The sequence below is a fragment of the Molossus molossus genome, unplaced genomic scaffold (genome assembly GCF_014108415.1).
Source record: "Molossus molossus isolate mMolMol1 unplaced genomic scaffold, mMolMol1.p scaffold_m16_p_5, whole genome shotgun sequence".
Taxonomy (NCBI): domain Eukaryota; kingdom Metazoa; phylum Chordata; class Mammalia; order Chiroptera; family Molossidae; genus Molossus; species Molossus molossus.
In genome coordinates, this window is record NW_023425388.1 from 25,580,560 (window position 1) to 25,605,743 (window position 25,184).

The following is a 25,184-nucleotide window of genomic DNA, read 5'->3' on the forward strand; positions in this document are numbered from 1 at the left end:
CCTGATGGGGAATAGAACCCGGAACTTTTAGTCCATGGGACATGCTCAATCCACTGAGCCATACCAACAGGACTCCTTTCATTTTCCTGCAGACCAATTCAGTCCTACAGTCTTCAGGGAGAGCAGAATTAGTAATCAGAATTTACATGAAGTCAAGAGTACCAGTCAAGGTAACTACGTAGCATAATATAAAATACTGCATAAATATATTTTTGTCTATTAGTTCTTTGCTTCTCCTCTATGATTTCAAAGACAACTGGATAAAACAGTATTTATAAAACTGTGTTGATGGGTTTTTAATGTATAAAGATATAATTTGTATGACAATATCACAAAGGAGGGTGGAGGGAACAGAACTATATTGGAGCAAAGTTTCTGTATTCCATCCACATTGATTTGTGCACTTTATTTAAATTATACCTTAATTTTTTTTTTTTTAACTAGGTGGAGGGAGGCCCAGCTAGTGCGGCTCAGTGTTTGAGCGTCGACCCATGCACCCGGAGGTCACCAGTTTGATTCCTGGTCAGGGCATATGCCCAGGTTGTGGGCCCAGTCCCCTGTGTGGGGCATGCAGGAGGCAGCCAATTGATGTTCTCTCTCATCGATATTTCTCTCTTCCTCTCCCTTACTGTCTAACATCCATAAAAGAAAAAGAAAAAAAACTGACTCAGTCATTTAAGTAAATAAATAGGTGGAGGGAGGCTTTTGGATCTTATAATGACACTTGTAAGAAACGAGGAATCCTAGAACCTCAAGCCAGTTACCAGGCAACAATCAGGAAATGCAATATAGCTAGGCCTTATGTCTAGAATGTAGTTTGGGCTACATTCAGGATCTACTATAACACTACAGAGTTTAGCCACCAATTCTGCCCCCTTCCTCAGAAGCACTACACTGATCCCTTCAAATATTACCCTGTCTCCAACAACTCAACATCTGCCTCACTGTGTATTTCTTATTCGCCTCTCACTACTAACACACACTTTGTATCCCACACTCTTTGCATGACTTCCTAAAAAATTATTATGGGTTCAGGCGTTATCATCCATATCAAGCAAGGTTTTCACGCCAACACACCTAGTGGACTGATAGCTGATCTATAAACTGGCTATGGGACAATCAGCTGGAGTTAGTATCTCAAGGTTAAATGGTCAAAAATGGCCACTTAAGTTTAAAGACAGAGTTGCTTTGCTAAGCCTGGGGCTCTGATCATGGCATTTGCTCCAAGAAGGGGATGTAGTAAGCATGTAAAAGAAAATGACCTCTCCAGAACATTCTCCGAAACAAAGTTACTCTTTGCTTCCTCTTTCTTTCATTGCCCTTTCTTTGCTGAATAAACTATAACCTCTAAAGGAGAAAGACATGTCAAGAAATTTTTATTGCACAAAGGATAAATTTGTTGAATAAAATAAAGACTATAAGAAACTCACCAATATATTAAGGATAATGTATAAATATATGCCTGTAACACATCTTGTAAGCTTTCTATCAAGTTCAGAATGAAATATTCCTACAGGATTGTCCTATTTGTAATCATAGCTCTGCCATTCCACTCCAGCATGCCATTTAGAAAGCTGGATAGTAAAACGCTGAAATGTTTGCCTCCTGAGGTTATCACTAGAGTCTCAACACTTATTAAACTTAACATGCAAAGTTTATTTTTACTTCAGGACACTGATCTGACAATTAAGAAGTCTACGTAAGGAATTTCTGGCAGAACATTGCATATGATACACAAACAAAACCTGAAATGTATTAACATATATCCCTTATTCTAGCCTTTGAGGTAGGACAATACTTATTTTGAGCTCTTTTCTTAGTCAAGAACAGAGATTTGCTTTGTTTATTTCAAATAAGAGAAACTGTACTACCAGAATTGAGAGTAAAGAACCTCACAAAATTACCCTACTTAAAAATTTGGCACTGTCCAATCAGGCAGGGTTTAAGCTGAAGTGGAAGAGAACATGGTCTACAGTAGGTATTTTAAACCTTCTAACAGAAAATGAAATAATTATGCCTTGCTATCTACCAAAGACACTGATTTAAGAAAACAAAAGTCTCGCCCTGGCCGGTTTGGCTCAGCGGTTGGAGCGTCGGCCTGCAGATTAGAGTCCCGGGTTTGGTTCCCGATAGGGGCATGTACCAAAAAAACAAAAAAACAAAACAAAGTCTCAGTAGTTACAATGCACACTATCACTTTCCGTTAAAATAAAAACTTAAGTTTATATTCTCTAATACTAAGATAAACTACATTGTGGGAATCAAAAAGTTGGTTATTTTTAGCAGGTTCTGTGTTACATAGTTTTACTCATTCTTTTAACTACATAAAAAATATGATCCCCTAAAATAGAAAAACAAATTTGGTCTTGTGTTATATTAAATATTGATCTTCACCATTTAATATAAAATGTACTTTTTGGGGTTTCTGTTAACAAGGCAAAATAGAAGTTTTTAATATGAAAAAAAGGATTAAATGGCTAAGATAGATCTCATGTGGGATAAAATTCATTTATGTCTCTTCAGTAATGTCTTATCTGCTCTAATCCCTTCAAGGTTCAAGATCAGTACCACAAAGGCAGATTTTCATCACAGATTTTTTTCTTTTTCATGTCTTTATTGATTTTAGAGAGTAAAGGAGAGGGAGGAGTGAGAGAGAGAAACATAGATGTGAGAGAGAATCATCAAATGGTTGTCTCCCATATGCACCCTGACTAGGGATGAAACCCACAACCTGGGTATGTGCCCTGACCAGGAGTTGAACCGGCCTCTGTTGGTGCATAGGATGACACTCAACCAACTGAGCCACATGGGCCAGGGCTAAATTTTTCTTTTAACATTGTTTTCAGGATGCTTTAAACAAGAACTCCATAACTATTATTTCAAATCTATGTTTACAATTTATAGTACTGCCCACATTAAGTAAGGCCATGACTTTACACTTTTTTTGGATCATAATCCATTCAATATTTTAACAAGAGCTCTTTCCAGAGAAACAAAAAATTACATATCCAGTTTTACAAGTAATTCAGGGGTTTCAAGTCCTCACTGACATCTGTTTAGCCTAAAAGCCCTTGTAATAAAGGGATGAAGTTAAACAATAGGTTTAGATTGTAGGTTTAGATTTCAGTGGTTTAATATATGAAAGAAAAACCTGTATTTTAGGTGTTGAACAAATTTTTATAAATGACCAAGCAAAGTTAAAATATTTACAAAGGAGGGATTTTTTTTTTTTTTTTTTAGTTTTTTCTTAATCTTGTAAGAAACTTTTCAAACTCAAATGTATACCGGTTGCAACCAATGTGCAGATGGAGATATTGAAATAAAGAGTTATGTTCATGTCTGATATTAGCCAGTAAATATATACATTAACCAGAGGAGTTAATGTTCATCTTGAGGGTAAAGTTTATCAAGATCAATCAGTAAAGGAAGGAAGGGCGGGGAGGAGGGTATCAATAGTGGGGAAAAGGAGGGACATTTGTAATACTTTCAACAACACAGAAAAAAAGATCAATCAGTAAAGAAAAATATACAGAAAGAGAGGTAGTATTTTCTAGTACTATTGATTTACAATAAATAGACCGTCAAATTTAGGTAGATCATTTGTTAAAATGCCATCGGTAATCAATGTATGCTACATAGATGCACATAGCTATTAATAAGTCATTATGGACATGTATTAGAAGCATGTATCCAAATAACCAAATGACTACAATTTAAAATAACTGTTCATTTCTGAAGCAAATGCAATTACTGGCTTCCACCTCATCATTAACAGCTTAAAATATATTTTAAACTACAGTCATTAAAGATTTGTAGACTTAAAAGTATGTGTAATTTGTAATAACATGAATAAGAAAAAAATAAAAGGTAATTTTGGCAATGTGAGCTACCTACTCCAAAAATTAAAATACATTTCAAATATGAGAGTTAGTGGGTTTTTTCTTTATTCAAGTAAACACTTTGATTATAATACATGATAATGCACAACCCATGTGACAAAGTACTGGAGTCTATCATTTGGTGTAGCCTCCTTGTCTCCAGGATGATTTTCCAGGTGGTTCTTCAGGATCTGACATCAATGCCAACACAGGCTTCCAATGGCAATGCATGCATTTTAGAGGCCGCTGCCTCGGTCTGTCTTTCTTCGAATACCAAGTGCCATTTTCTCCCACCCAGTTTATCCTCCATTACTTATAAAAACCCCACTCTAAAATTCAACCTATGTTGTAAAATTAACAAAATCAAGTTAGTATAGATCTTCCACAAAAATAAAATTACTAAGTAAGACTACTTAATTTCTCTTTTACTCTAACTTTTGAAGGATTTATATAATCTTTAAAAAGTCAGAGTAATACACAACACAAAATATGCAAAGAACCTTATGTTGGAAATTGCTAAAGTCCTGAAAAGCTTAATTCTCCTGGAATAGCAATTTTCTACCGAAAACTATAGTTTACAAACAGAAGATTGTGTTTTAATTAAGTGGAAATACAGTACCTGATTTGGTCTAAAGTAATTGTGAGATCTTTTCTCACTAGTAAAGTGCTTAATTAAGAAACATTCTTCTACCACATGATTTAATTAGTCAAAGGCACAAATGTCTTTGTCTCTTTAAAGCATTTTTTAAAAATTACAGTACTGCTCACTTAAATGTTACTTAATCTGAAATCTTTACTTCTTTTTTTCTTCTCGGTAAAACCCAAAAATACTTGAAGAAAAACATTTAATTTTTATTTTCAAAATTTTGCCACGAACATGTATACAACACTATTGAATCCCCTCATGAGATTTCTGTGTGTCATGTAGCACTTATGACAAAAGACATATGCAAGCTTTAGGGTAAAAGTTAACAAGGAATCAAAATATCTTCCTAAAAAGGGTGAACAGGGAATCAATAAATTAAAAACCATAGCTTTCATTTTATAAAAAATAGTCTGAATAATTTTATTATAAATCTTTAATGCCTACAAAAGCAGGAACTACATTTAAAATAGTCTTTTTAACACAGATTTATTAGTACAGTGTGGTTGTGGTCAGAAAAATAACAATTAAAATGGCATTTCAGTTTTCTAAATTCTCAAGAAATTCCACATAGAATTTAACAATTTGCAACTCAAAATAAGATTTAACTTTCAACATATCAGGAGTCTTATAATCAGTACCTGTATATCAGTCTCTGCCATTTAATATATTTTAGCAAAATTTTAAATACAGCTCAAGGATAGGAACTGATAACAATACTTGACTGCATGGTTACCACCCATGGCTACTGCATGGCTGCTTAAAACTTTGGTCAGTAAATTAAAAAGATATAAATCAAATAACAAGGCCAGAAGAGTTGTTTTAGAGCAGATTTCCTGACCTTAACTGTAAATACATTAACAATTCAAAGGAAAATATAATCATGTCTACAGAGAGAGGTCTCTATTTTTAAACCATTTGGCATTTTATAGTAATTTCCTTGTTTAAAATAATATTTTATACTCCTGTACACTGATTAACATAGCTCTCTGAATAAAAACTAAACTATAGTTACCTTTCTTTGAATGTCCAGTAGTTAATGCATTAATTGCTCCTTTTGCACTTCCATGAAGATGGCCCCTCATCTTGCAATTTTTTAAATTTTGGACCAAGAAAGAACCACCACCCAAATCCAATAAACACACAAATAATGGACTCTACATAATAACCATCCAGTGCCGTAACACATGAGCCACCGAGTTTTTTGCAAAGCTGTAGAAATAAAATTACAATAATAAATATTCCATAATTTCAAAATGGAAGTATTTAGCAATTTACATGTTGCTACTTTGTAATTTAAAAAACTGATCAAAATTTATTTTTGTTATAATATGTTAATGTATCTTAATCTCTCTAATGCTGCCAATAGGATTAAAAGCAATTTCAACTCGTGCTATAAACAATATACATTTTCAAGATACAGCTTTTCATATTTGAAAGTGTGAAATGTCCAATGAATCTACTACAGAAGTAGGCTAATGTTACTTTGAAATAATCTATCAACAAACTACTAACCACTTACTTGGTTTTACCCACAAATGCCAATGAAATTTCCCTTTTGCTGTCATTATAAAACTTAACTATTATAATGCATTTATTAAGTATCTATTGTGTAGGACAGTAATCCTCAGATGGAGACTGCTCCTCCCTTGCTGAGAAGTATCTTCAAGTAAGCTACTTTTATTGATTTGAGTGCATTAAAACCCTTAGTTATGATGGGAAAGAAAAAAATATGTAGATTTCCATATAAGAAATTATGGGCAGCCCTGGCCGGTTTGGCTCAGCGGTTGGAGCATCCGCCTGCGGTCCGGAGAGACCCAGGTTCGGTTCCCGCTAAGGGCATGTACCTCGGTTGCAGTTTGTCCCCAGCCCTGGTTGGTCATGCGGGTGGCGGCCACTCGATGTGTCCCTTTCACATCGATGTTTCCCTCTCTCTCTCTTCCTCTCTCTCCTTCCCACTCTATCTATACAAAAAATGGGAAAATGTCCTCAGGTGAGGATAAAAAAAAAAGAAAAAGAAGAAATTATGGGCAGATATGATTTTTAAAATAGATATAGTACTTCTAGAGGCAAAACAAGGAAATCAATTTCTTAATATTAGTTTAATGTTATTAAAATTACAACAGGAAGCATTTGAGATCTTGCTTCCCAGTGTGTCATCAGTTTGGCTTAAATAAACTCTTATAAAAATAAAAACAAATAAAATTACAACATACTTACTTCAACATTATCAGGAATTCGACAATTCTGGTTTGATGCTCCTACACACTCTTTCACAGTGAGGGGATCTACTAGCCAAAGGGCTACTGTAGAAGGCCAGTTTCCTCCCAGATTGGACACTGTATTTAAGAGAGTCATATATGTTCCTCCAATAAGTGGATCACTAACCTTTGCATTAAAAGCCATTATGGAAACATACATGCTGTACAATGTAACCTACAAGGAAAATGTAAAACATTTTTAGTACAATTAGATTTTATAAAACTACAGTCTGAACTAAGAAAATCAAAATTATATAAATCTGAAAATTAATTTTAATAACCCTTCTTAAACTCAAGTCAACAAACATTTATTGAACATTTCTTATTGGCCAGGTTTTAAGCCAGATCATGGAAATATAAAGATGACTAAGAAAGTCTCTTTGTGCCCTTCAAGAATTTATTCGAGCCCTGGCCGGTCTGGCTCAGCGGTTGGAGCGTCGGCCTGCGGTCCCGAGAGACCCGGGTTCGGTTCCCGCTAAGGGCACGTACCTCGGTTGCAGTTTGTCCCCGGCCCTGGTTGGTCGTGCGGGTGGCAGCCACTCGATGTGTCCCTTTCACATCGATGTTTCTCTCTCTCTCTCTTCCCCTCTCTCCCTCCCACTCTACCTGAACAAAGAATGGAAAAATGTCCTCAGGTGAGGATAAAAAAAAAAAAAAAAAAAGACTTTATTCGAGGCTGGGAAAATAGGAAATAAGTAATTATGATTAAATGCAGTGAATATTGTAAATAGCAGTACACAAATCGTGTTACTGGGGTCTAAATTAATGAGAGCATAATTCTACCATAAGTAGTCAAGGAAGGCTCAAATGACAAAATGACAGATGAGTTGGCCTAGAAAATGCATACAGCAATAAGCAAAACCTCATATTTGTACTGCACCTAAATATATCATATATAAGTGTATATCTATTTACATGTATATATGTATTATACAAGCACTGAAATATTAAAAGAAACAAGAAATACAATTATATACATATATAATTTTTGCCTACATACATAGAAAAAAATTTTTTTAAAAATCTATGTGATAAACTAAAGAAAAAAATTTCCTTAAAGATAAAGTGCTTAAGAGGCAAAAATTAACCTTCCATTTAGGAACATGGAAATAAACCATACTTCCAAAACAGCATTCCTTTGAAATACTGTTCCATAAGATGTTCCAATATCAAATAAGACTGAGAAAAAACAAATCATATAAAATTAAACAGGTCCCTTTCACTGTAGGCCTTATGAAAGCCTTTAGGATATAAACTCCTCAAGGGCAGAGATTTCTGCATGACTATTCACTGTTATATTTTAGTACTTTGAATGTTTTCTGGCATGGAATCGGTATCTACTTAAAATTTGTTGAAGGAATGATTAAGATACTACAAAAGGAGGGGTTATGCCATGTATAATTTCTCAAATACTTGGCTTTGTACTTTTTTCCCCATAAAGCATTTGGTTATCTGAGTTTCAATGACTACACTTTGAAAAATTCTCTTGTGAAATCTAAAGCCAAACAAATGATTTTTGGACTATTACATCATAGTTTTCTTTTACTTAGACAAGTAGTGAGCATTTGCTAAGCTAAAGCACTTCTTTTAACTTTTATTTTGTGCCTAGTATTAACTAAGTATGTGCAAAACAAAAGAAAATTATATTTGACACCCTGGCCTCAATGATTTTATATGATCCACTATGGAGCTCTCCTAAATGATACAACTGCATGCAAAAAAAAATTACTGAGATTATTTGGTAGCAATATTTTTAGGTTTCAGTTACAAACAAAGTGAGGAGGTGGCAAATATAACTTTCAAAATGTTTAGCTAGGTTCCACTGAAAAAGCCTAAGTGACTCTAAAATACACATTAGCAATAACTGCAGTTGAGTCCCAAGAGATACTGCTGGGTATCTGCCATTTACTTGAATCACTTGCCCCCAGAACAAAACCCCATTCTGCAATGGTGGCTTAGTTGAGGCTAGGGCAAAGTGGGGATCATTTTTTTTAAGGGATTACAAACATATTTAATAAAGAAGAAAGAGCAGATTGACACATAGCTTCCAAAATCACAAAGAGTAAACTACAACTTTCAATACAGAATCTAAACTAAAAATCTGGAAACTTGAAATCAGTAGCCATTGTTATCTTTTAATACTTCCAGAAAGAAAAAAATATTGGCACTAGAAGAAAGAATCCAAATCTAGAACTGAGAAATTCCGAGCAAGGGTAGAATTAGCAGCTTTGGAATAAATTCTGAAATACCTGTCAAATGAACAAAAGAATGAAACGAGGAAGAAACTCTTTCCATGAATAGAACTCATTAAATCAAAAGTTTCAAGGGTTAAAGTACACTGTGAAGTAATTTCATGGTCATATTTGTGCTTAAATCTTAAAATGTATTATCATTATTTTAAGGCAACTGTAGAAAATTATCTTCTTTATTTTACCCAGAACAGTTTACTTCCTGAGAAAACTACAATAAGCTTACCTGGTGTAACGCATAACTCAGCAGCACTATGATATAGTAATACATAGGGAATCCCCCTTGATGTTCTACTTTAGGAGTCCACCAAACCAGCAGAGCAAACCCTAATCCAAGCAATAATCTATAGGAAAAGAAAAAGAAAACATGGAGTTGACTTCCATTTTAGGTTAAAAAAACAACTAACACAGCAATCTCTGTGTGTCTACCACAGGAAAAATGCCAGTATCTAAAACCTATCAGGAGGTCAAAGAGAGATGAAAGTGTATATAAATGATATTAAAGTTAAAGATGCTGCCCAGCCAGTGTGGCTCAATGGACTGAGCATTGTCCTATGGACTGAGAGGACTCGGTTCAATTGCCGGGTGGTGGGGTACATGTCCAAGTTGTGGACTCGATTCCTAGTGGGAGCATACAGGAGGCAGCCCATCGATGTATCTCTCTCACACTGATGTTTCTGTCTCTCTCTCTCTCTCTAAAAAATAAATAAATAAAAAATAAAGTTAAAGATGCTTTTCAAGTCTTTTTCCATATATACTCTACACACAGACATTAGTGATACTTTCTTATTTAGGAAGGTTTTATTTTGTTTTTACCTGTAGGGCATAGCTTTGTAAAATACATTTAGTGGCTGGGGACCTGAAGTGTATTTGCTGATAATCAGAGGCAACAGTATCTGCAAAGGAACCATTGGAACTGCCAATAAGGCTAAATGTTCTTTAGGTACACCCTCTTCTACCAACTTCAGTCCTGTTACTGCATCTGCTGCTGAAAAACCAATCTGCAATATAAAAACAAAAAAATATTTTATTTTGTGATTTATGAAATATTTTCTTCCAAGCACATATAAGTTCTTCAATAACCTCAATCTCGTGATTAACCCATGCCAGTTCTAAGTATATTAGTATGTCTGGTACAACAATCAAGTTAGAGAAGGTATACTTCGCCCTATGTCTACTGACAATATTCAGTGAAAACAACTAAAATGTCAGCACTCTTAGAACTGTAGATGACCCTAATTACAACTAAATTTCCACTTCAAAGGTTCGATCTCATAATGAAATGAAGTGTCCAAATTCAAGCTTACTAATTTGCATATTTTAAGTTTAAAAGTTTTTAATTGATTCCAAATAAATCTTGTTAAAATGGCGCATCACTGCCACATATACAGATTTTTTATTTCTAATTGACAATAATAAAATGTTCATATCTTCTAACATTTCAAAAGTAATTCTGAGAAATAATTATATCTGAGAGGTTGAATAAAATGAGGGGGAAGAGAAAATATAGTTAAACAACAACAGAAAGTAAGGATGGTAAGAGTAGTGAGTAAAAGTTGAGGTGAATTAAGATATTTAGATAGTTTCAAAGTATCTCCCCATAAATTAGTTTTTAATTACAAAAGGAAAATAACTTTATAATGGGTTAACAAAGTAATCAAAATTAACAATAGTTAATGGAATCAACTATAAAAGGATATGATATAATACCTGATGTAATTTCCTGAAGACATCACAGTATTACTTCTGTGATATTTCTGACATATTTGTATAACTAAATCTAAAATAAACATCAGACAAACATAAATGAAAGGCCTATATTCTTTAAAAGTGTCCAGGTCACAAAGGCCAAAAAAGGCTCATGCTAACTAAATATAATATGTGATCCTGGATTGGATTCCTAACAAGAAAAAAACTAAGGATACAAAGGCTATTACTGGGTGAAATTTGAATATTGACTATGATTAGGTAATAATATTGTATCAATTTAAAATGCCCTGCCCTGGCTGGGTAGTTCAGTTGGTTGGAGTGTCATCCTATACATATACACCAAAAAGTTGTGGGTTCAATTTCCAGTCAGGGCACATGCCTAGGTTGTGGGTTCAATCCAGGTCAGGGCACCAATGGGAGGCAACCGATTGATGTTTCTTTCTCACATTGATGTTTCTCTCTCTTCCTTCCTCTTGCTCTAAAAATCAATGAAAACATATCCTCAGGTGAGGATAAAAAAAAAATCCTGATTTTTAAAAATTTTTATTATTATTAAGTTGTGGCTTTATAAGAGAAAGTTATTCTTAGAAATATGTAATAGAGTGCAAATTTACAGAATAAGAAAAGTGAAACTAAATGTTAACAATTAGAGAAGTTGGATCAAGATATATGGGAATTCTTTAAATGATACAGTAAATTTTTAATAAGTATGAAACTCCACCAAATAAAATAAAAACAGGAATGATAAATTCTATATACTTTAATTTCCTGGAATGGAGCCAGAAAGCAAATTTCACCATAAAAAAATTAAGGGTCAAAGATATTTCACTTAAGTCCAGAAAATAATTTCACCCATTCTTTTTGTAAAAATTAGATATACAAACTCACTTCAATATTTAATGTCTTAAAACTGGTATAATAGGAGATATTTGTAATACACAACTAACAGAAACCTCATATCTAGGATATATACAAAATAAAAATTCTACTAATTTAAAGAAAAAGGCAACTCTGAATGCTCAACTTCAAATAGTCCGAGTGGAGTGAGCGAGCTGAGTGGTTGTAGGTAGTGTAAGGCTTGCAGCTGGCAGAACAACTGTCTGAAGAGCAGATTGCAGAGTTCAAAGAAGCTTTTTCACTATTTGACAAGGATGGTGATGGAACTATAACAACAAAGGAATTGGGAACTGTAATAAGATCTCGTAGGCAGAATCCCACAGAAGTTGGGTTACAGGACACGATTAACGAAGTGGATGCTCATGGTAATGGCATGATCGACTTCCCAGAATTTCTGGCAATGATGGCAAGAAAAATGAAAGACACAGAGAGTGAAAAGGAAATTCGAGAAGCATTCCGTGTGTTTGATAAGGATGGCAATATTAGTGCACCAGAGCTTCGCCACATGATGACTACCTTGGAGAGAAGTTAACAGATGAAGAGGTTGATGAAATAATCAGGGAAGCAGGTATTGATGGGGATGGTGAAGTAAACTATGAAGAGTTTGTACAAATGATGACAACAAAGTGAAGACACTGTACAGAACGTGTTAAATTTTTTATACAACCCTGGCCAGTTTGGCTTAGCGGTTAGAGCGTCGGCCTACGGTCCAGAGAGACCCGGGTTCGGTTCCCGCTAAGGGTGCATACCTTGGTTGCAGTTTGTCCCCGGCCCTGGTTGGTCGTGCGGGTGGCAGCCACTTGATGAGTCTCTTTCACGTGGATGTTTCTCTCTCTTTTCCTCTCTCTCCCTCCCACTCCATCCAAACAAAAAATGGAAAAATGTCCTCAGGTGAGGATAAAAAAAAAATTTCTTGTACAAAAAACATATGTATGTATAGTAAATAGGACTTCATTCCTCCATGTTTTCTTCCCTTATCTTACTGTCATTGTCCTGAAAGCTTATTTTAGAAAATTAATCAAGTAACATGTTGCATTTGACTTACTCTGGATTTATCTAAGCCCTTCTGAACATCTAAACTTAGATGGAGTTAGTCAAATGAGAGAACATCTGGTTATGCCTTTTTAAAAATAGTTTTCTTTAGGAACTGTCAGCATGTTGAAGTGTGGAGTTTAACTCTGTGTGGACTACGGACAGTCAACAATATGTACTTAAAAGTTGCACTACTGCAAAACTGGTGTATTATCCAGGTACTCATACACAATTTTTTTGTACTGCTGGTCCTGTACCAGAAACACTTTCTTTTACTGTTACTTGCTTTGTAAACTTTGTTTAGCCACGTAAAGAAAATCTGCGTATGACACAATTTGTCTCAAATCTATTCCAATTTGTATATTTGTTTTCCAATGAAAAAAATCTTACCCCCCCAATAAAAGGAAAAATACTCAACTTCTTTAGTCATCAGGAAAATGCAAATTAGAACCATAATGAGATGCCACTACACAACCACCAAAAAGGCCAAAACTGAAAAGACAATAAATCTGTTCTCAAGGCTGTGAAGCAATTGGAACTCTCTAACACCACTGATGGTAGGGGAATTGAAACAATCACTTTGGAAAATTGTTTGGCAGTATATACTAATGTAATAATACTTATGACTAACAATTCTACACCTAGGTATTTACCCATCAGAAATGTGCATATATGTAAATATTCCTAAAAATACTTTTTATAACAGATCAAAAGTAGAAATAACCTAAATATTTGTTGATAGACTAAATTGTGGCATATTCATACAATGAATGTTATATGCAACGAGATGAGCAAACTACTACTATAAATGACAATATTGGTAAGTTATACAAATATAATGTTGAGTGAAAGAACGTAAGAAATATGCATAAGAATGCATACTGGATATTTCATTTATATAAAGCTCAAACGCAGGGAAAGCTAATTTCTGGTACTAAAAGTTAAGAGATGTTACTTTTGGTGAGGTTTACTTTAAAAGGGGACCATGGGATTCTAGATTCTGTAACTGAAGCACCTCCTTATACATTACTGGGGACAGTATAAATTATTATACTCTTTTAAAAAGTAAAGTAATGTAGCAATTATATTCACTAATCCACTAATTACCCATTTAAGAATCTACTGTTAGGAAATATTCAAAACATCAAAGAAAGATATGCAAAAAATATTCATTAGTGCATTTTATGATTAAAAACCTAAACAAACTAAATGTGCAACAGAAAGATTAAATAAATTATGACAAATTTATATACTATGACAAGTACATAGTTATTAAAAAGTTTTCAAATATTACTTAATGATACAGGAATATGGAATCATAATACAAAAATATATACAGAATGATCCTATTACACTTTTAAAGTATTTATGTTTATATAAACATACATAGTATTAATATCAATTTGATTGTAAAATTAACTTATATATGTAAAGTATATGTATATACACACATATATAGGGGGAAATGGCAGCTAAAAATATATACTAAAAATGTTAACAAAGGTGATCTCTAAATTATGTAATTAGTTAATATAACATTCCTTGAACCTTTCAGCATTTCCTAGAGTTGAACCTTAAGTTCCTTAATTTTAAACCTTCCTAATGTTTCCTTAAAATTTAACACACTTTATCATTAGGGAGGAGGAAACACTCTTTCAAAACATTGAGGCAACAATTTTTACTTCAGGGTTGTCAAAGATAGCTGTAAAGTGTTTATGTAGATAAGTTCAAATATTAATATGAAACGCCTATAACTGATTTTAGATTTTAGATATTAACTCCAACAGTAGCAATAGTTCATTATATCAAAGTATACTCACTTTTCTTCTAGCATAATGTCTTTAAAATGGCTTTAGGACATCTTAATACATAAAGAAAAAAATAAAAATGACCAAAATCCCCATTTCTTTTATGGTATATTTCCTTCTAACATTAAAAAAAAAAAAAAAAAAATCAAATGATTTTTAAATAAACTTCTAATACTCATACATTTTTATATCTTTGTAAATTATATCCTAAGTAAATAATTTTATTATCTGACATAAAATGTGTACTCATTATAATAGTAGAGAGCTACTATTTTTTTCGAGGCATTCACTTGTATACCAAATGATAGCATTCATTAAAAAAATTTTCACTTTTTGCCCTGGCCAGTTTGGCTCAGCGGTTAGAGCGTCTGCCTGCGGTCCGGAGAGACCCGGGTTCGGTTCCCGCTAAGGGCATGTACCTCGGTTGCAGTTTGTCCCCGGCCCTGGTTGGTCGTGCGGGTGGCAGCCACTCGATGTGTCCCTTTCACATCGATGTTTCCCTCTCTGTCTCTTCCTCTCTCTCCCTCCCACTCTGTCTGTACAAAAAATGGAAAAATGTCCTCGGATGAGGATTAAAAAATAAAAAATAAAAAAAAATAAAAATAAAAAAATTTTCACTTTTATTAGACATACTTCAAATTGGTAAAATTCTTTTCAAGATCCCTAGACATTTATCTTGCTTTGAAATTATATTTTATATTACACACCTTTAAAAACACATTTAATAAACCTGAAAATTGTTTTTATTGTTAAGTTCTAATAGTAGTGGAAAGGATCCTATGATATGAAAAGGCAACAGAGGTATTTCATCATACTGGTAATTATAAGAGAATGGTAAATTAGCTTTATAAATGTCTTACCTTTGCAGTAAGAATCAGAAGGCAAAATGTCAGAACTGCTGGCATTTTTATAATCGCAAAAAGCAGCTTGTAAGTATCTGTGATCCCTTGGGTATCTTCTTTTCCTACTGACACCTCCTTGTTTTCTTTTTTCAGAATGGCAACTAAAGTTGTTGTTATCAGAAACACAGTTCCCCAGAAAAAAAGGAAATCTGAAATTTAAAATGTTAAAATATATATGTAACTTTTGAAATGACATAACTTCATTGATAGTATGTAATTCTGTATACAATTTTTCCTCAATAAAATTTGTTTAAAAAACTTAACACAGCCCGGCCGTTGTGGCTCAATAGAGTGAGCATTGTCCCACAGACTGAGAGGTCCCGGTTTGATTCCGAGTCAGGTTATATGCCCAGGTTGCAGGCTTGAGCCCCAGTAGGGGGTGTGCAAGAGGCAGCTGATGGATGTTTCTTTTTCATATCAATGTTTCTATCTCTCTCTCTCTTTTCCTCTCTCTCTCACTAAAAAAAAAAATCAATAAAAATATATTTTAAAAAATGAATACAATGTGCCTGTCATGTTCAAGTATTAGGCATTGCAGATGACTCAAGTTGGTGACTCAGGAGACAAACAAAGAAGAGAATCAATGTACCGCTCAAGAAATTGTGATGTGAATATTTTCATGTTGTTTTGCTTTTGTTGCCGCTTATTATTATTAAATGTTCATATTTTTACTGTACATTTCATTTCCTTTTTGTTAAATTTTCATTTACATTTTATGGACTTTTTGTCTTTAAACTGTTTATTTATAAACAGTACACTAGACATGTACTGTATATAAGAAATGTTGAAACAAGTAGTAATTTGGGGGTCTGGAATGAGTTAATTCAATTTAAATTCTTTCTAATGGGAAAAAGTGTTTCAGTTTTCAAAGAGCCTTCCAGAATGAATTAAGTTCTAAAACCAAGGTCCCACTGTATTATGTTACCTTATACATGTATTGTATTTAAGGAATCAGGAAACCTAACCTGTAGGTATATCTTTACCTCTAACTAGCCACTAGGCTGCAGTTTCTTCTTCTATAAGAATGAAGCAACTGAAATATGTGGTTCTTTCAAGTCAAAACATTATGTTCTCATTTCTATATTCTTCTGGGTTACTTTAATCAGTTCTTGCAGCTTTAAAAGTTATCCCTTTTTGCTACTAAAGATCCCTGAAAACCAAATATGGCAGGACAGAAAAAGCCCACCTCTGATTTCAGTACTGTTCTGGATCCTTGAAGGTACCAAAACCAATCTCAGCATAATCATGGTTTTGGTTCTAAGGGATTCCATTCTCACCCTATCTTTCTTGTTCCATATTTACTATTTAGATTACTGCTTTCTAGATGGCAAAAACTGTTCTCTCTCAATATATTCCGTCTCCATGTATCTGTAACACTCAAAGTGCTAATCACAGAACATATTTTAGAATTTCACAAAAAAATTATGCCTACTTTAACTTTCCTGATTTTCTAGGCACCTGCCTCAGTGTTTGGCTCTTCTTTTTATTATCTAAGCAATTTTATTTCCTTCATGATTATCTCTGTGCTCTTTAAATTCCTCAAAACCACTGGTTTTTCTTATTTATACTAAGTTTCAGAAAGTAGAAGGCTATAAATGTGATATGTGCAGTCATAAAGAGACAAATGAAAATTCAGAAACTCTTCAACTCTTAACTTACTAAAATATTTGAACCAAAAACATCAGTCCATTACAGATATAAAAAGTTAAATTAAATAGTAAACTATTTTCTACAATTTCCTGGAGATCAAAGTTCAAATTCCACAGAATACACAGCTATTCAAAATAAGTCAGTATAAATAAAACTCCAATGGCACAATTTCGATCTTCCCATTAGGGAACAGCTGTGGCTAAGGGAGTATATAATCAAAATGGCTCCTGAATGCATTCTCTGGAATGATGTTTTATCAATCACTCTTACATCACACTTAAGAGAAAGTTATAATTGACCTTGTTAGTAATTTAGTTTCCATAGCCTCTTAAATCTTAATTTCTCTGAGACTTCTGTATGTTAAGTAATCCATCATCTCATTTGTCCGGATGACCTGAACAGTCCAGTACACAATGAAAAGCAAGACACATAAAATGCAACAAGGTGCTAATTTGATGTAGTAACAAATTATTTTTAGGCAGAGATTTATCCATAGAGCAGGGGTGGGATCCCAAAACACTCAGAGATAAATCCATCTATTGTAAAGCAATGAGCTCTCAAACATTTTTGGCCTCAAACCAACTCATGAAAAGTACAATTATCATTTTATTAGTAGTAGTGGCTCACCAGCAATTTGAGGAGGTAGAAAGGGGATCCCATACTGGGTAAAAGGGTGTACAGAGTATTTTGGGAAAATGTGAAGTTCAGTCGTGAATCCCTCCCTCCTTGCCACTCCCTAAATATTATAACTTTTTTTTTTATCCTCACCCGAGAACATTTTTTTTCCATTTTTTGTTCAGATAGAGTGGGAGGGAGAGAGAGAGGAAGAGAGAGAAACATCAAGGTGAAAGAGACACATCGAGTGGCTGCCACCCACATGACCAACCAGGGCCGGGGACAAACTGCAACCGAGGTACATGCCCTTAGCGGGAACTGAACACTGGTCTGGACCACAGGCCAATGCTCTAACTGCTGAGCCAAACCGGCCGGGGCTAAATATTATAACTCTTACACTTCCCTCACCACACACCTACATATAACATTTTACCCTGTTGGGAATTCCCAATTTAGTACTGGAAAGATGAAAGTTTAGCTGTTTAAATTCATCATCACTCCGGAACGAAGAATTCCACTATATTCTTGATTTTGGTTATTACTGATATTGGTATTTTTACTTCTGTTTTCTAGTTGTTAGGAAAGTTTTTTAAAAATCCTCAGAAAACCTCACAGGGACACGTATTTTACACATGCAGAAAAAGAGGTAATTTTGTAGAACTTACACCTAATTTCTTGCTAGATAAACTTCAAACTCTTTCTCATAGCATTTAAAGGAAATCTTACTAATTTGGTCACTACCTTTCTTTCAGCACTATTTCCCAAACCCAGTCCCACTATTACTGCTTCTGGCACTTTGAACATCACAGGCACTGTCCTATACTTTTCTAAATATGTTTTTATTGATTTTTTAGAGAGAGGAAGGGAGAAATAGAAACATCTATGTGAGAGAGAAACATCCATTGGCTGCCTCCTGCACGCCCCCTGCTGGGGATGGAGCCTGCAACCTAGGCATGTGCCCTGATGGGGAATTCAACCCGGACCTCTCAGTCCATGGAGTGACACTCAAACCACTAAGCCACACTGACCGTCTGTCCTACATTTTTTTTGGATTTTGCTTCTTTAGTGCGTTTTCACCTGGTGTTGTGCATTCTGGAATTCCACTTATCCACTCATGGAATCTTACAATTCAACAAGGTCAAGGATCTGCAACATGAAGCCTTACTCCCACAAGCAGTTAGTAAGCAACAACTGTGAGCTCCCCTAAAATGTGCATCTCTCCCATTTCTTCTGGGTTGAACTCTGCTTTATAGCCAGGCCCTTAGAATTCTGTCACTTCGCTGACTAGTTAATGTTTGAATAAATGAACCTTATTCCTTTCACAAGAGGGCTAAACGAAAACTTTTGGTATAGGGATAGTCTAGAAATGCACCAGAAAGCTTGGAGTTAGAATTCTCAATGCAAGAAAAGAGAAAAGGAAAATGTGAGCCATAGGTATCAGGTTGGACCGGTGTCTTCACACTAGCTATACTTTTACAAAATGTGCACCTGTGGATTAGGCAACATGTTAGGCAAAACGTCCCTAGACGGCGTTTTGCCATTCCACAACAATGTTATTGCATAGGTTGTCTCTTCCTGCTTACCGCGTACAGATCAATTTATGATCACCCAAATGTAGTCATTACCACTGAAGCTCATTTTAGTGGAACAAAAAACTTACCTCGGGTCATCTCCCATAAAATGATTTCCAGTAAATTAAGTAATGAGCTTTCCTTTCAATGTCACACACTATCAAAAGGATTCGTAAGTGTAAAATAAACCTAAAGGCATTATAGTTTAAATACCTGAAAGAGTAACGATTCCCCTGGGTTGAGGCTGAAACCGCAAATATTTGTTGCAAAAGTCGGCAGATTCAAGGGCCAAAAATAAAACATTGCCCAAAAAGTAGCCCGCTGTTTGGCCCACTGAATTGCAAGTAGAAGCATAACCCACGTTCTCCCGGGATAACATAGTTAATGCCCAACCATCCACGGCGATGTCCTGTGTGGCAGCCAGGAATTCAAACAAAAAGAATGTCACTGTGAGAGCAACCACATCGGGGCTTCTGCCATCAGTATTCCCGAGCAAACGGTCCACCTGAGTGGATAAATATATCATGAAGATTCCCAGTATATACTGTGTAGGGACAAGCCAAGATTTGCGACGACCGAAGTTCCTAAAGTAAACTGCATCAACCAATGGGGCCCAAAGCAATTTGAGACTGAAGGGCCAAAAAACCAAACTGAAGAAAGCTTGATCTGTATAGCTAATATTTTTGCTCTGCAAAATGAGTGGTATACTTCCCGCCAGGCCCAGTGGAATGCCCTGAAGCACGTAAAGAAAAAGCAACAGCAAAATGCTGCTTAATTCGGCCCGGCAGCTCCGTGGGGGTTTTGAGAAATCACCGATGCCGGTATCCCAAAGAAGGGCTTCTTTGTCCCCTTCTCCGCCCACCAAATCCAGATGACTGTCATCCCAGGTGCCGGGCGGCAGAAGGCCGCTCTTCATATCCAGAGAGTGGTTGAAAGTCCCTGGCCGTCGTTGCCGACTGTTGTCTTTGAGGGAGATGGTGGGAGACATATTAGAGACGATGCAGAGCTCCGTCCGAGGGGGTGCCGGGGCTGAGCGTTTTGGATCCGTCTAGTCTGAGATCCAAGGCTGCCGCTCTGGACAAGGGTCTTGGTGGCTCAGAGAGGGAGTCAGGGTGCGGGGTGACAAGGGTGCTTCTTACTGCGGCACGGAGTACTGAGGCCGAGAGCCAGTGCCCTGGCTGCAGACCCAGGCGATGGCCAGGTAGGTGCCCCTTGGAGCGGCGTCAAGGAGGCTGAAGAAGCCCCCCGGGCAGCCGCGCCGGGCTCGGAGCTGGAGGAGGGGGCCGTGGTGCTATGATGGAAACCGGCGCCTAACAGCGGCGAGACTGAACGGCCAGTCTACGGACCGACTTCCAGCTCGCGCCGCTACCGAAGCAGCAGCCAACGCTTCCTCCGCAGGACACCAGAGATACCGGATAACTTCCTGCCTCGCGCTTCAGGAAGTGGTCCTAGTCTCAAATAAGTCCTGTCCCCCGCCTTCAGAGCTAGCCAATCACGACACGCTCCCAGGGCCCAGTTGGGAAACAACGCCTGCTAGGAACCCACAACTCTGGCGGCCGGGACCCCATGGGAGGACTAAGGCGGGCGCACCACGCCGCTCGGGCGGGGCGCCAGGAGAGCTCCGGCTCTGTGAGCGCATGCGGCCGTCTGGAAAGCGTGGGCCTAGGCCATTGGGCCGGTGCTGCCACGTGACGGCGGGTGAACCTGTGCTGCGGCCAGCGCTCGTCCCTTGCAGACTCTGAAGCTGCAATGGCCTAGCGAGGGCCGGTCATTACATTGAGGAAGGGATGTGCCCAAACCGCAGGCTGGGAATCGTGCGATGCCATTGCTTTCGTGGGCCGGGCAGAAACCGAGAGAGAAGGATTGAAGTTTAAAATTTCTTATCCGCCGGCAAGGGTTCTCTGTGACCTCAAAAGGGTAGAAAAAGGCTTAGTTAAATGAAGTGATGCCTTACATAGCCCATTTATAGAATAAATGAAACTGCTCAAGAGGTGTTAGGTTTCCCTGTACAGTCCATTTTTCCAATATGGAGGAAGACAGGTAGGGGATCAGGGGTCTAGGTGACCCCACGCACTACCTTGGGTGGATTGGAATTATACAACTCGTTATATCCCACTATTTTTGAGCTACTGTAGGTCTTGTAAGAGCCCAATATTAAAATTTTGTTTCATGTTAACTCAATGTGTATTCACTATTGAATTGATAAAATAACATTAGAAAACCAATAGCATTATTTGTGATACAAATTATTTTATTTGAAATACGGTGTTGGAGCAGAGCTCTACCATACCCTGAACCACCAGAAAAATGAACAAGTGTGTCCAGAGCAAATTAAGCCTGAAACATCATCAGAGGCAAAAATGATAAAACAGAAGCTATCCTGCTTCAGGTACACTATAAGACAGAGTTCTTTAGAAATGATTATAATAGTGGAAAAACAAGGCAGAAGGAAAAGAAGACCAAGTATGAGATGGATTGACTCCATAAGAGTTGGCATGCGTCTATAGGAGCTAAGCAGGGCTATTGAAGACAGGATATTCTAGACATCACTCATTCATAGAGTCACCAGAAATCAGAGCTGACACAATGGCACATAATACATATAGAAAATACATTACCTTTAAAAAATGTTATGTATAACATAAATGTATACATATATAAAGTTTTAATTTAGATGTAATATTTATATGTATTATGTTGTTTTCCATTGGATAACTAATTAATTACTAAAAACAAAATCCCTACACTTAAACATACCAAACCTCACATCATTTAAGAGAAAAAATGTGTTGTTGCTGGCCTCTTTCACATACAAATGTTGAAATAACTGTTCTCCAGCTCAAAATCGAGAAAAAAAGATTGGTTTCCTAAAGATTAACATTAAAATTTAAATACAAAAGTCACACAATTTTTAAATGTAACCTAGAGTTTAGATCAAATTATACAAACATTCATCTGAAAGCTAATGTTATGCAATGTTTCAGAAAAGTTTTTGCAGCCCCTTAAGGAATGGTAGTTCTTTTTTTTAATTTTATTTTTTTTATCCTCACCTGAGGACATTTTTCCATTTTTTGTTCAGATAGAGTGGGAGGGAGAGAGAGGAAGAGAGAGAGAGAGAAACATCAACACAAAAGGGACATATCGAGTGACTGCCACCCGCACAACCAACCGGGGCCGGAGACAAACTGCAACTGAGGTATGTGCCCTTAGTAGGAACTGAACCCAGGTGTCTCTGGACCGCAGGTCGAAGCTCTCACCGCTGAGCCAAACCGGCCAGGACAAGAATGGTAGTTCTTTTTTTTAAATTAATTTTATTTATTTTTTATTATTATTATTTTTTTATCCTCACCCGAGGACATTTTTCCATTTTTTGATCAGATAGAGCAGGGGGATGAGAGAGGAAGAGTGAGAGAAACATCGATGTGAAGGGACACATCGAGTGGCTGCCACCCGCACGACCAACCAGGGCCGGGGACAAACCGCAACCAAGGTACGTGCCCTTAGCGGGAACCGAACCCGGGTCTCTCTGTACCGCAGGCCGACGCTCCAACCGCTGAGCCAAACCGGCCAGGGCTAAATTAATTTTATTTTTGTTACAGATGTTTCTCCTTTTCCCCCCACTGATTCCCCCTCTCCCTCCCTCCCCGCCCTGTCCCCAGCTTTGTTGTCCATGTCCATTGTTCATGCACACATGATATAAGTTCTGTGGTTTATCTCTCCCCCCACCCCCTCTTCTGGGGATTGTCAGTCTGTACCCCACTTCCACGTCTTGGGACTACCCCATTCATCAGACTGTCTGCTCATTATATTCCACAAATAAGTGAGATCATATGATACTTGTCTTTCTCTGCTTGGCTTGTTTCGCTTGGGATAATACTTTCCAGGGCCCTCCATGTTGTCTCAAAGGATAAGAGATCTTTCTTTCTTACAGCGGCATTGTGTACTCCATTGTATATATGTACCACAGTTTTTTTATCCAAGGAATGGTAGTTCTTAAGGGAAGTTCCATTTGTGGGCATCAGAGGTCTATGAACTTACTGAAATTTTTTTTTTTTCAAAGTACATATGCATTGTAAATTACATATAAATACTTGTTAAGTAATGAATGTATTAGAAAGTTTAATGCTAAGTTATGTAAGTGGAAATTATTTCTAGATGAATTTTACAACATAAGTCACAAATTCTCATTCACACTGTCTCCATCCATTTCGATTTAACATATATTGCAAAATAACTTTTTTGGTGCTTTTTATCTTACTCCTAATATCTTGGTATAGTCATGATTAAGTGTGGTTCCATTTTTATATCATTAGAGAGTTTCTTCCATTATTTTTTAAAAAGAGGATGTGTGGGTAAACTGAATCTTTGTCTAAAAAGTCTAATTGCTGACTTCCAGCTTCTATTACTGATATGAAAGAAATATTCATCTATTTTTGTTTTTGTTGTAATTTTTTCTTTCTGTCGGATGCTTATAAGGTTTCTTAATTTATAGATATGCCTTTAAAAATATTAATCCTTCCTGTGTATTTCCTTTATCTATTGCTGGTTTACATATTACTCCAAAACTTAGCACCTTAAAACAACAAACATTTTATCTCACAGTTGCTTTTGGTTATTAATTCAGAAATGGCTGGATGGTTCTGGCTCAGTATCTTTCATGAAGTCGCAGTGATGTCAGCTGGAGTTTCAAGTCATCTGAATGCCTGACTGGCCCTGGAGGGTCCCCTTCCAGGACAGCACACTCACATGGCTGTTGGCAGAAGGCCTCAGTTTCTTGCCACATGAGTCGCGCTGTAGAGCTGCTTTGGTGTCTTTCTGACATGACAGCTGGCTTCCCCCAGAGCAAGTGATCTAAGAGCAGTAAGTTAGTAAGTCTGGCCTACACTCAAGGGAAGGAGAATAAAGCTCCAGCTCTTCAAGGGAGGAGTATCAAAGAATTTCTCGACATGTTTGAAAACCATCACCCTGGGAATTGATGAATGATTTCAATCTGAAGATAAAAATCTTTCTACAGTTCAGGGAAGTTTTCTTCTATAATTTAACAAATTACATGTAATAATTTATCTGCATAAATTTAGGGTTTTTTTAATTGAAAATGTTCAGAAAGGAAATGGTGTAATTCCAGAGTGCCAACTAATATATATTATATATATAAAAAATATATATATAATATATATTATAAAACTTTTGAATGACCAAATCTGTTGTATTTGTCATCTAGTCCCTAAATCTTATAGGTTACTATTATAGTTAACCATTACTTAAATAAAATTTATAACTATAGTTACATTATTATAGTTAACATTACTAACCCAACACACCTATTCTATATTTCTGGACTCTGATAATGATATAGCTACTGATGTTTCCTAGAGCCTCAAAACAACTCTGGAGCCGTCACAGATAAAAAGAAACACGGACTAATGAAATAAGCCATAGTTCAATTATTTTCTTAGATATTCAGAAGCTATCACAAAAAGACCAAATAAATTAATATAGTAATTGGTACCTTTGGATTACCACAAACAAAATTTTGTGTCTTCTTAGTGTAAACTGTCAGGACTATTCTTATATATTCATATGGCCTTCATGTACTTACCACATCAATAATAATCCTGTAGTTTGGACAGGTCACTCTGCCTTTCTAAGTATTCAAAACAAACCTTTCGATAACCCGTTTTTATTTTAATTTTATTTTCATTTACTGATTTTGAGAGAGATCAATTTTTGTTCCATTTATTTATGCATTCATTGGTTACTTCTTGTATGTGCTGTGAAAGGGGACCAAACCAGCAACCATGGGTATTGAGATGATACTGTAACCAACCGAGCTACCCAGCCAGGGCAGTAACTCATTGTTTTTAGAAGTCCAGTTAACATACCAGGAAGAGACCAGGACACAGGAGTCTACACTGGCTAAACTAAAACATGTGATCATACTGACTACAACACAAATAACAAAACAGGT

General features: G+C 36.2%; 1 protein-coding gene and 1 pseudogene across 1 annotated transcript; one reads left to right on the top strand and one right to left on the bottom strand.

The window, feature by feature from the left end:
* Window positions 1-3,929: 3,929 nt before the first annotated feature.
* Window positions 3,930-20,634, bottom strand: SLC33A1 (solute carrier family 33 member 1). The gene is made up of 7 exons (XM_036243609.1): window positions 19,430-20,634; window positions 15,339-15,529; window positions 9,848-10,032; window positions 9,258-9,375; window positions 6,742-6,957; window positions 5,537-5,733; window positions 3,930-4,219 (listed from the first exon to the last, which is right to left on the bottom strand). The coding sequence occupies exons 1-6, from the start codon at window positions 20,202-20,204 to the stop codon at window positions 5,566-5,568; spliced, it is 1,653 nt and encodes a 550-aa protein (XP_036099502.1). The 5' UTR covers window positions 20,205-20,634; the 3' UTR covers window positions 3,930-4,219; window positions 5,537-5,565.
* On the top strand, window positions 10,158-12,268 carry LOC118617545 (annotated as a pseudogene).
* Window positions 20,635-25,184: the final 4,550 nt, after the last annotated feature.